Raw genomic sequence first — 13,030 nt, 5'->3', positions numbered from 1 at the left:
AGAAAGTGAAACTATTTTTTTTCTGGAAAGTGGTTTACACACTGCGCTGTGTATCTCAAAGCCTAAATAGCACATAGCCTATTACTGAAAGGTCATCAAAGGGATCTGGGAAAATACAGAAAGAAACACTCTGTCAGTGGGGAGGAAAACCAAATGAACTCTTTCTATAATTTTTGAAGCTAACCATTGAGAGCACAAGTATATTTATAAAAATGCAGGGAAACTTAAAATGCGTGAAAAAACATGTACTTTCAGCAGTGCTTTTAGAAGGGTGTAGTGTGTCTTTAGTCTGTGTGTCTTGTCGTTGGATTTCCAAAGATGTGCACAGCTGGAATTCAGAGCCCCTTATCAAAATGCACACCAGTAAATCCACTGATGAAATGTACGGTATTTGCATCTCACTAAGGAGGCAGCTGTGTTGCAGTAGCAGACTCCAAACCAAGCGGTTCAGCCTCGGAACACAGTAGCATACAAAATAACATGTGAGCTAATTTCATCAGCATTCAGTAAGTTGTGAAAGCTTTACACTACAACGCAGTTTAGCGCAAGCCCCTTTCATCATAAGTTCAACTCTTTATTGTCAATAAAAGGACCATGAAAGAAAAGTAAACGTGAGATATCTGGTGAGGTCAGATACATGAACGTTTCCTCTCCTTCCCAACAAAAAAAATTTCCCTGATGGTACCATTTTGTGTCAGTAGTTGCTGCATAAAGATAGCTTTATCTTTGCTGATGTGGCCATTTGCACTCATAGCATTATTACCCAAACTGTGCTTTTACTTGTCTTTCAGCATGAATATCTCCAAGAGCATGACATCTTTACTTAGGATTGATTGAATTGACTTGATTCAAGTGCCAGTTTGTCTACTACCATTTTCTAGAGTGTCTTCTCATTGTCGAGAAAAGTGTATGGCATTGAGATGCTCGCAGAGACAGAGGACCAGTGAAAGAAGAATGTCACATTGCAGTGCTGCTTTGGCTAGTCTGAGGTTATATGTGCCTCTCTATGCGCCATTGTCAGGATGAACACTCCTAGTAATAAGCTCTTATGTGATTCCTCAGCAGTTACACTCACATTAAAACCAGCCCACAGGAGAGTTACTGTGTGTACCCTTGCACACACAGATCAGACTTCAGGGTGGTGGACAAAATAATCGATTTGTCACAGTTAAATCAAAACATTTTAACATGTCTTCTACTCTTCTTAGATCCCCTTTTTCGTATCCATTTTGTCCTCAGACATATTTGATAGTAACCATTAATTACTCTTTTCTGTGAAGCCTGTGGCACTCTGGATTTGGCTGTGTTTGCAGCCACATTGTGCCTCAGGATTTAGGAATATCTTCCCATCTTCTATTTTTTAAAAACAGGGTCCCAAAGAAAGACAGTTACCAATGGAATTAATGAAACAAAACAATGAAGTTACATTACATTTATATCCAACTTACAATTGCTATACATGTCAGAGGTCACACGCCTCTGGAGCAACTAGGGGTTAAGTGTCTTGCTCAGGGACACAATGGTGGATGTCCCACAGTGGGAATTGAACCCAGGTCTCCCCCACCAAAGGCAAGCATCTTATCTATGCGCCATCACCACCCCCAAGTTAAAGTGCTTACTTCCAGTTTTATTTTGAGGATGCTTACTTCTACATTAGATAAACCATGTAGGAATTTCAGCTCACTTTTTTTATAAATTGGCCCCCATATTTGGGGGAACATATTATAGGTCAAAGCAAGAGCTTAAATTAAGTCAGCATATTTGATATTTGGTTGCAAATCCTTAACAGTTAATGACTTCCTGAAATCTATGATCCACAAACATCAGCATATGCTTTGTAACTTCCCTGGCTGCCAGGCCTGTAATGGAGCCATCTTCACTCATTGCTTGTTTTTGGCTGGTCTTTAGTGAGAGAAACACCTGCTCAGTTGGACTGAAGTCGCTGACTTGGCCAGTCAAGAACATTACAATGTTTGGCTTATAAAAGGTCCTTGGTTGCTTTGGCTGTATTTAGGATCAATATTCTGCTGCATTGTGTTCAACCAATAGGGATGTGGACACCGTGAAGTGCTCTTAAAGCTGAAAGTCAGCTCATTAACCTCAGCCATTGTGTCGTTTCAAATCCAATGTGCTGGAGTGTAGAGTCAGAAGAATTGAAAACAATGTGTCACTGCCCTACTACTTCTCCACTGTATGTCCACTATAATAACTGTATGTCCATATATAACCATATACACTACAGTGGTCCACAGGGATGGTGTTCCTAAAATTGATGTCTATGATGCTTGTTTTGCCAAGAATTGCAGAATGAAGCTTTTGCCATAAGCAAGGCAAGTGGTGACTGGTTAGTATTATGTTTATGTTTTTATTCAATTAGCTGACGCTTTTATCTAAAGCAAATTACAATTGCTATATATGTCAGAGGTCACACACCTCTGGAGCATGTGTCTTGCTCAGGGACACATCAGTGTATGTGTCACATGTGGGAATTGAACCTGCATCTCTCACACTAAAGGCATGTGTCTTATCCACTGTACTATCACCACCATAGTATTAAAACTCTGAGAAGAGCTTGACAGACCCCAACATGAGACAACAAGATTTGGAACATATTTCTTGGTAACTCCATGTCATTGATACAAGCTCAGATCTCATCATTTTAGTTACACCAGCAGCATAGTCGCAGATATCCTGGGACTCTTTTCATGTAGCCTGTGAGGGTATAATTAATAAAAGAGCATTAATCATTTTAGAGACTAAACATAGAGGGCTCATTCCTCCAGTTTGCCCCCTGACAAGTGTCCCGCAGGCCCACTACTCCTGCCCCTCCTACAATATACTCTCCCTGCCACATTTTGCCTCGTTTATTGAATGCCAATTAAGCAGATAAATTAGCAGGGTTCAAAGATTAATTAAAAAACCTGCTGGTTGTCTTGGGTGAAAAAACCTGCCAATTGTAAAACTTTCAGCCACATTTTTTTCCTCCCTGTTCCACAAAAAGGATGTTAATAGTATTTTAGCTCCAAGGGTATTTACTAGAGGAAATGTAGTTGGAGGAAATTAGGTCATGGTGTCCCTGGATGGGATTCATGCCCAGGCTTCACTGACAAATGAAGTAAAACAGTTTGAATTGGATTACTTGTGGTAAGATATTCAAACCATTGTTTTACAGTGTTCTTATTTAAGTGACATGCTTAATTTATCAGGTGAATTTTGCATTAAATCGAATGGAGGGGAATCACTGCCAAGTTAGAGCAACCAAACTAAAAGACACATGATTTCCTGCTCTCCCCAGCAGAGGGCAGCATGGCTCCACAACTTTAGGTTCACCATCCTAAAACCCTGAGGAGGATGTTTTTTCTCTGTTCATTCTAGCCATCTCTTTGTGAGAGAGTGCTTCTGATAAACATCCCCCTCCATTCTAATCATCATGTCATTCCCTGGCTTTTAGTGCTCTGTCCGGCCTTCGCTTCATCCCCTGATGTCTCTCACATGAAAGACCCCTTTTGTGATGCAGAATTAAAGTAGCACGAAGATAATACTCCCAATAACACGCAGCTACTGCCTATCCAGCCTATCTGATGTGATTGCATGGCTTTAATAGAAGCAGTGTTGTTTGATTTTACTCTCTTATTTGGAGTTGGGGTGTACAGTTTATATTGCTGTGGACTTGCTACTTTCATTTCAATGACTAATTATTACTGCCATTATTTCTTATTTCTGTAGTTCGTGACTTTGACAAAGAAACATAGATTGAAAAGAAATGTATTCAACTGTAGAAGGACAGGATCTGATGTAAAAGGGTTATAGCGGAAATGAAAGTACAATTGTTGGTAGGTTGGTAGAAATATTTCTTCTAACTACTGTAAATAACATTGGTCAAAGTTTGAGGTTTTAAAATGCTGCAATTTTTTTCATGTTCTATTAGGTTTAAGTGTACAACTTCTGTTTGGTCACCAGCATATACAACATTTGTTGTGTAATAACGCATACATGTTGCAGCATTTATACGTGATTAATCAGAGAATAATCTTAATTTGCCTTTTAACTTTATTTTGTACAATTTTATCAATTTTATTCTCCACCATTACATAAAAATTCTCCTCACTGTCTGTGTGTATCTAGGAGGACATGAACCTGAACGAGGAACGCAAAGCCCCTCTGCGTGGAAAGGACTTAAGCACCAAACGCGAGATGGTGGTCCAGTACATCTCAGCCACTGCCAAATCTGTAAGTGAGAGAGTAGACCTAAGTGCTCTATCTTTATTCACTGAAGAGTGTGTACTGTATAATTGTAGTGGATGAGCTGAAGTATCATGACACACTCCACACGACTCTCCAGAATGAGTTTAACCTGATCCTCTGCTTTACGGCTTGCTTTATCATCCGTTCTTGCACACTCTCACTTCTGTTGTTGTCTCGCTCCGCTCTTCATGCTTGAGTCCCACATCTTTGATTGCAGTTTGATTTATTTTCTTGATTGTTTTTCCCAATGTGCTACAATCTGCCGTTGTAGGCCACCAGATATAAATTGTAGTCACTCACTCACTCACTCAATGCTAGGTGGATGGTCAGTGCTTGTCCAGTCATGTGCTTGCATGCAAATTGTTGGTTGTCCAGTTGTGTACTTGCATGGGAGTTTCTTTTGCCCAGTGGTGGTGGTGCCCTCATCATTCAAGTAAAAGTTCAATCAACCTCTTGGTTCAACAGCAGTATTACAGTAAAAAAACACAACCACCACAAAGCAAAGGTGAGGAAAAGCAAGCCTTTTAGGCTATTTTCAATATGAGCCTATGATAAGTTTATATAATGAAAATTCTACATTATAGCCGGCTGCACCATTCACTATCTTTGTTCTGAGTGCTTATCAAACCAAGTGTTTGGATTGATTATTAATAATAGGTTTTGGATAATGTTGTCCATTCTTGCAGATTTAAACTAGAACTTGATCATCACTCTAATCCAAAAAACAGCATTAAAAAATAAAGCATTCTGATGGTAATGCATGAATGTATGATAAATTCTCATATCCCCTTTTGAAGTTATGGCCAACCTTGTGAGGTGAAATTCACATCAGCACTTGAGGAAAAAAAAGGGATTTCTACCCCCATTGCTTCCCGAACCTGGTAGCTCTCACTTGACATCATCATTTATTAGCTTCCTCATTGTTATGGTAATTAACTGGCATTATTGATAATGATGATTATCTGAGATGATTGAATTCCTCACAGGGCCCATTATGCTTTGTGAGCACTGATATTTTATTCAAATGAATAACATAATCTGTGTAGTCAAAGGACAGAGGACAAAATGCAATGTCTTTCAGTACCCTGCTATCACATTTAATAACACTGAAGGAGGGGAATGTTGAATGTCAGTGATGATGTACCTGTGTATACTTGGACTCAAGCAAGTGCGCATACACTAGAGCATCATTATATGGACAAACTCTGTCAGATACTGATAATACATGAGAGACTAAGAAAACAACTTAGTTTGAACTTAATATTTTAGGGCACATTTTTGTATGATAATAATGTGACACTGTTACCAAATCTCTGTCACAGTCACACTCGCACAACAATTTGAGTAACTATGAGAGACACAGGTGCAGGCCATTTATATCAGTCTAAAAGTATATCAGGGGATTGCTACAGCAAACTCAACAGCAAGTCTCAGAAATACTTTACTTAAGTAAAAACTTTAACAAACCACCTACCCTAAAGAGTATAAGATAATTCAGGAATTTCATGAACCATGTAAAGTGAAGTTTGCTCATCTGCAGATGTTTTCACTTGTTTTTAATAAAGTAACTTCAGTAACACCATATCTAATTGGACGTATTAAGAAAATTTACTTCTGTCTTAACTAAATTGATATCCTCTGGTCCTCTTAGCTACTGATAGATGTAAAGAGAGAAATCTGTCTGTGGATCATTCCAGCCTACAGCTTGTCAGAATGTAGCATTAAGTGCCTTATAGTGATCCTGTGCTCTGTAGTATTTTGAATAGAGTGATTTGGGTTTCTATAATGTCTTATTGTGAGGGGAGTCCCCATAACTACAGAAGCCCACGTATAAACTATCACATAGTACAAATTGTCAGCAAATAAATCAGAAGTATGACATTTGTTTAAAATTTAGATTACCCAAGTCAGTCTTGGCAGGGTTTCGTGATTGCTTTGCTCTTTTGAATAACTGCTTTGTTTTTCAATAACAGTCAAGTATTACATGGATGCATGTGTGAGCACAAATGTGTTTAAAACATCCCACTACTTAATTGTATTTCTCTTGCAGGGTTAGGCTTTATCTGGGACTAATGTTGCTTGTGGTTGCTGATGAGCATGCAGTATGTGTGGACTAAATGAGACTATGTTGCAGTTAAAATGTAAATGGTAATGAATGTAGAAGTGGTGCATCTTTGACATTTTGGGGTATCTGGTTTTCTATCTGTGGTACTTTCACTGTAACTCAATCTTTTTCTACCAAATATGTATGCTCCATTGTGTGACTGCAGTTTTGGGGGCTTTGGAAGGGTTTCACACGCATTCATCTCAATAGCCTATTTTTTTGTTTTTTTCTTTCTTTCTAGATGGTATTCTAGGTCCCAACAGAACATTTGACAAGATAGTGATTTTTATACTACTCTTACAGGAGCCTCCTGTTTTTAAACTCATATTTTATTACAGCCACAGAATTACAAGTGGGACATTCATGAATGTCACAAGCTCCCCATGACCACATAATACTCAAATTTGTGGATTTAGATTTGGACAGCCCTCTTTCTTAACCTAATGCTGGAGCTGGACGTTTAAATCACTAAATATTGGTGGAAAAACAAATATCCTTTGCCTTTTTCTTGTCAGTCTCTGCAGACATGCTCACTTGAACAAAGGCTTTGGTGCCCAACAAAAAGCAACCTTTTTTCTGCAGCAAAAAAGGAAAATGTCAGCACCTTGTAGTCAGTAGCTTTAGGTGCTTGAGGTTTCCTTCTCAATGTACAACTTTCTTGTATGTATATTCATCATGTATATTAACACACCACTATTTCTATGAAGCTATCTAGCTTCAAATGATTGTTAATAGGGTGATTATGACATTGTTCACTATTTACTCTAAAATAGGCCTTTCAAACAAAGGTCAAAGCATTTTTCTCTGTTGACATCCTTGTCCATCAGCTTTGCATGAATAGTCGCCTTTTTCTCTCATTTCTTTTTCTTTCTTTAAATGTGTGCCAACATCATTAAAACTGCCAAATTTCCTTTTACACTAATACACTTACTTATTTCTGATTGACTTTCTACTGACAGTGAATGTTTTTTGTTTCATTTTAAATGTGATGTTGCTCAGGTGCAGCAAGGGTATCATGGCAGGGTCTTGGAAGTGGGATATTCCAGTGTTATTATTGCAGTTATACTCAAATACTAGTTTGTTTGATGTGACCACCAATGTGCCACCTTCTTCTTTTAATGGGGCCTGATATTTTCTCAGATCATCTTGGCCCTGTGTTATCATATTGATGAGTGTTTATGCAATCAGTATGTATTTTGTTTTAAGAAGAAAATTTATAGACTTGTGCACAGTGACTTGTCCATAGTTTATTTATACTGTAGTGTGAGAGATGTTCAATCAGATCTCGTTAATTAATAAGTAATTAGTAAGCATAACTCAAATTACTAGTCGGGGTCTGAACATAAAGGAGTTTTGCTCCTCTTTGTTGTTTTAGTGAGAACAAGGTGTTACATTGTATTGAAAATAGAAACTTGTTTGTGCTTGTCCCCCCTCGAGCTCCTCCCTGACTGTTGTCTGTGCACGCTCAAGATAGTGTCTGTTATTTTGGTCAAGCTGCTCTAAAACAAGATTCAAATATATGTATCCAATGTTGTAGGCAACAACATCTGTGGAAAATATCTAAGTTGTGAGTTATGTCTGGGTGACTCATTCCAGGATGTCTAGCCTGCAGTATTCAGATAGAATATTCCCCAGTGGTGGACAGTGACAAGCTGCATTCACTGGAGAGCAAGGGAAATGTGGATACACAGTACGATTAGAAAGTAGTATGTGCGTGATCAGGTGGTAGCACATGTAAAATGGACTTTATGGCTGTCATAAACTCTTGGTAGAGGGATGGAGAGAGGAAATCAAGCATCAAATGGCCAGAGACTTGGAGAGTTTGAGAGTGACAATAAAAGAAATGGAAAGGGAGATTAGAAGAGATGGAAGCAGGGGGAGAGAATGGGATGGAGTAAAAACAGGAGAGAAAGAAGGAGGCAAAAGAAAAGGAGACAAGACAAGGAGTGTGTCCTGTAACTTCCTGCAATCAAAATGCATTTCCTCGGAAACAGAGAAAGAAAAGCTCAGCCACAGTATAGAATACATTTACTTGACTGACAGACACCCTCCTACTGTGAAACAAGCCCCACAGTTGCCATAATAAAAAACGCTTGTGCTACCTGCCACTATTGACAGATAACAAAGTTAAACTCGAAGAAGCGTGTTGACTGCATGGGCTCGAGGTAGCTTTGCCAGCTACCTGGTGCCCAACATTAGTGACATTAGCCACTGTAATTCTGTTTGGGATGAAGCTATGAATCTACACCAGTCATTTAGAAGGACAATTATATTTTACCCTGTTAATCATTTAATAAATCCCTTGTGTAGAAATTGCCATATCTAAACGTGTTGATTAATCACATTAATCAGTTGCTGTTACCTTATTTTCTTTATGGCTTCATTCATCCACATTTTCATGCATCTGTCTTATTAACAATTTGAAAATTTGAAAATTGCAGCTGCCAAACACCGACACCATTTTCAGTATGTGCCCATAATTATAAAGGTTCTCGTGTTGGCTTTTAAAATTTTTAGTTGTAGAGTGTGTGCTATAATTGTCTGGAGGATGTTTGTGATGTCACACAAGTTACGCTAATGCCTCAACGTGTAATGGAGAGGATTGTCTGGCCTACTAATGATTGTGCTGTTTGTGTCTTTTTGCACATTAACCTTCTCCGCTGATCGCTGCATGCAGATAACTGGGAGCAAAGTTGCGGTAAGTAGCCCATTATTTATTTTGCTTCTGAATCTTGTCCCTTCTATGTATCTGTCTTCATTCAGCCCCTAAACACACACACACATTTATCTTCTTTTGGAAGGATGTTGAGGAGCACGTTCCAAACTGCAAGTGAGGTCATTTTTATGGCTTGGATTTTTATTTTCTGCCCTGATTTTGCTAATGGGCTGTAATTTGGAAAGGCTATAAATTGCCAACACAATTCCTGCATGTAAATGGTAGCACTTTCAAATGAGGGATTTTGAAATTATACAGCCTAAAAATGAACTGGGAGGCCTTTTGTTGGTTTTTGTCATTTCTCTTTTGAAATGGATTGCAGTGTAACACCTATTAGCATTTGAATATTGTAATATCAACAAAGAGTGATAGCTTTTACACGAATACACAAATACTTTTATACAAATACACAAATATATATATAGATCTTCCTTAATAACATTTTGAGCACACAAACATTTATGTGCACATCACACACAAGCTGTACACACACTATCAGATAGTACAGATACAGATTCAGATGTCAAGTACATGTTTTTATGCCATAAACAGAAACACTGGAGTATATTCATTTAGTGGAAGTATCCATGGCTATATATTTGAATTTTCTGTCAACAACTCTCTTTGAAATAAATTAAGACACAAGACATTTCTTACAAATGCATGTTCTTGGTTTTGCTGTTGATGTTGATTCACTCTCCTAGTTTACAAAATGCCTAGATAATCCTAACATATTTAATGTATGCCATCAATGTATTGGTTATACTTTTATTTTCTCCACATGGTAGTATGCCCATTTCTTGTTTTCTCTCTCAAGATCATATAAAGTGTCACCAAGTTGCCTTTTTGAAAAAATTAGTTTGGATTATGTTATGTGTATTTAGGGAAAAAGAAGAAGCAACACTCTGTTATTGGTTTAGCAAGTATTGAAGTGTCACTTTAAATGGCATTTCATAGCCTTTTGAGAGCTTTGTAAGGATTAAGAGGACTGTAAAGCTTAACAGGAACACAGGCAAGGTAAAGCAGCACATTGTGACCTGGCCTCTGCTCTGTCCATGCTCTCAGACAAACCTTGCTCTTTGAGGCATTTTACAGAGACATTTTGTATCGATTGCGTTTTCTCCTTTATCAAACTGTTCTTTTGTGCTTGGTTATTTCTGTGGGAAGAGTGCTTTTTGGCTTGGCCTGCGGACGTGGTTGGAGTAGCTCTCGATCAGGAGCAATGGCCACATTGTGTTCAGTAAATGGAATATGACAGAATTACCCCAGCTTGTGACTGCTCATCCGAGATGTGGAGGCCTACTTTCAGAAGTTCTGCAAACCATGTCAAAAGGGGCCAGACACACTGGTTATCAGGAAGTTTCTTCAAATTCAAAAGCATAGTGAAGCATTTGACCTGACCTTTGTAACTTCTGTGTCAAAGCTGCAGCAGTAGCCTACGGATATGGCTAACATACTGAAATCTATGAGCTGTCATTCTTAAAAGCCCCACTGAAAAAGGATAAAAACAGGGAGAGCGTTTAGCCTGGTTAGCCAGTCGTGGGCTACAGTTAGCTCCCTGCTTTGCTGGCAGATTCCCATTTTCACGCTGTCAGCATGCGTTGGTGGGATAGAGTGCTCTCGGATGTGCTGGAAGGAGAGTGTTGGTTAGGATTGTCTATAGGGAACATGCAACTGTAACTCCTCTGTCTCAGGCATGAAATCTCTCTGGCACTTTCCCCTCTCCCAGTCGAGAATGAGGTGGGAATAGAGGACTGCGTGAATTGGCTCTAATCCAGTCTGACCAGCGTGCAAGTGTGCAACACAGCTAAATCTCATATGCTCTCTCCACCTCCTTAAGCAAGATTGAGGGAAATATGAGCAGCACACATACCTGGGTTAACAGCATGCCTGCAGGTAGACTCAAGCAGTCCAGATGGAACAGACACCTCTTCCTTTGCAGTGTGCTTCTGGTGCCTATTGACCACTACAACCGTTTGATTGGCCTGATTTACATCACAAGTCAAGGGCCATGTTGTAACAATCCATCAATGACTCCTGCAGTGTTATTGTGAAAGTAGACTGCCTCTCTTCACTGCCATTGAAATCTGCTGCAGCTCAGATGGAATGCTGCTGAGAATAAGTGAGAAGTGCACATGAGTAAGAAAAAGGGTGTATGCGCTGTGTATTGAAAAGCAGCAACCTCCAGAAAACACAGGGTGGTGATCAATATCTGTATGACTGGACAGCTTACGGCTTATTTCCATGGTAACATGCTGGTCAGCTCTGAGATGTCAAGCCGTGTATAGTTGTCAGTACGTGGATTTGACCAAAGTATAATAAATTAAACACCTCAGACTGGAGAAAAAAGATGAGGCTGGATTGGCTGTACTCTAGCTGATCTAGTTTTATGGAAGTAGTGTTTTAGTTTTCTGCATAATTATATAATTATATTATTAAAAAGTGCTGTTTTTTTCCTCTCTTTAAAGTGGCTAAGGACATGTTTTTAGCATTGACCTTATTTCCTGGGTGTACAGTTGTGAAGATGATGATGATGCCTTCCAGTTTAAACCCTTGTGTGACAATAAAGTTTGGTGCAAAATGTGGCGGTAATCATGAGAAAATCATCACTTATGAAATAGCATAAAAAATCTAGCATTTGTATGTTATTGAATGTAGCTTAGAATTACTGCAAGGCCGTTCATTTTCATTAATTAAATTAGAAGCGAAAGTGCTCTGCATGGCTTTATATTTTTATATAAAACATTTCAAGGTTCAACATGACAACATGTTGTCAAGATATACTTTATACTTTATTAATCCCCGAGGGGAAACTCAATGTTTTCACTCTGTTATTATTATGTTAGTATTTACACACAGGTTCGAAATATACACACCCACATGCACATGCACAAACAGGACCCATAACAACACATGGAGAGATGTCAGAGTGAGGGGGCTGCCACTCAGTGCGGTGCTCCGAGCAGTTGGGGGTTCAGGGGCTTGCTCAAGGCCTCAAGGTCAAGCCATGAACCTGGAAATGTTTTCCTCATTATCACGTTGAGACGAGGATTTGATTTACCTGCAACAAACGTGAGGTATTTCCATCCCTTTTAGCGATTAATTAATTAATTAATTATAATTTATTTATTTTTGATAAATCAATAACAAATATGACAAATTCCCATTCAATGCCCTTAATGTCAGTAAGCCATGTCTGCACATTATACATTGCTTATTATGTCTGACAAGCATGAATAAAAAGTTATTCAATTTACAATTGTATGGAATAGAGAGAAGCAAGAAAAATCCTCACATTTGAGAAAGTACAATTTACGTTTTTGTTAATATTTCCCAATGAAATTAATAACCTTCATAGTGTTGATCTTGTGTTTAGCCAAGGTGAATTACCTGTGCTCTTGTAACTGTTGAAGATTTACAGAATGTACATAACCAGTGAACGAGTAGTTATAGATAAGGCCAGAGAATTGCAAATCATCCAGATGGGAAACGAGGGAGACAGAAAGAGAGTGTTGCATGGATATGAGGACATGCAGACATCTGGCTCCTCTTTAACTCCAATCAAGTGCTCGTTCACTGTGCAAGGAGTGCTTACGAAGGACTTAAAAAAAGGAGAAAAAAAGAAAAAGAAATATGGTGAGCCAGAAAGGAAATCAAGGCGCCCTCCCTCCTTCATTCCCCTCTTTACCTTTTAAAAACACATGACTCAAAAGAGTTTTGTTTCAAGCAAGCTATTAAACTGGGTGCTGAGGGTTGAACAGATTTGATGTGGCACATGTCCTTGGTGCTTTAAAAGAACGGCAATGAAAAAATGAATCAATAGCGTGTGCCTCCCCTGCCCTGAGCCAGTGTTCACCATAGATTCTATCTTAAATTAAGATCAAGGAAACATGCTCAGGAGGGGACTGTTTGAATAAGATGTTTCTCTGATTGGCTGAAAGCAACTTTTAAAGTTCATCTGATGG

The 13,030-nt window shown here is 38.8% G+C and overlaps 1 protein-coding gene across 7 annotated transcripts in view; it reads left to right on the top strand.

Moving 5' to 3' along the window:
- Positions 1 to 13,030, top strand: part of diaph2 (diaphanous-related formin 2) — a 470,900-nt gene that overhangs the window by 22,370 nt on the left and 435,500 nt on the right. For 6 of the 7 annotated variants that reach the window (XM_046031243.1, XM_046031241.1, XM_046031245.1 and 3 more), the window contains 2 exons: positions 4,126 to 4,230; positions 9,027 to 9,047. In XM_046031243.1, the coding sequence (XP_045887199.1) occupies positions 4,126 to 4,230; positions 9,027 to 9,047 (126 nt within the window). The remainder of the gene's footprint in view (positions 1 to 4,125; positions 4,231 to 9,026; positions 9,048 to 13,030) is intronic. The other variant, XM_046031244.1, reaches the window with a different exon arrangement.

The sequence above is a fragment of the Micropterus dolomieu genome, linkage group LG19 (genome assembly GCF_021292245.1).
Source record: "Micropterus dolomieu isolate WLL.071019.BEF.003 ecotype Adirondacks linkage group LG19, ASM2129224v1, whole genome shotgun sequence".
Lineage (NCBI taxonomy): Eukaryota > Metazoa > Chordata > Actinopteri > Centrarchiformes > Centrarchidae > Micropterus > Micropterus dolomieu.
Note: the sequence above shows the minus strand (reverse complement) of the source record. Positions and strands in the feature narration are given on the sequence as shown.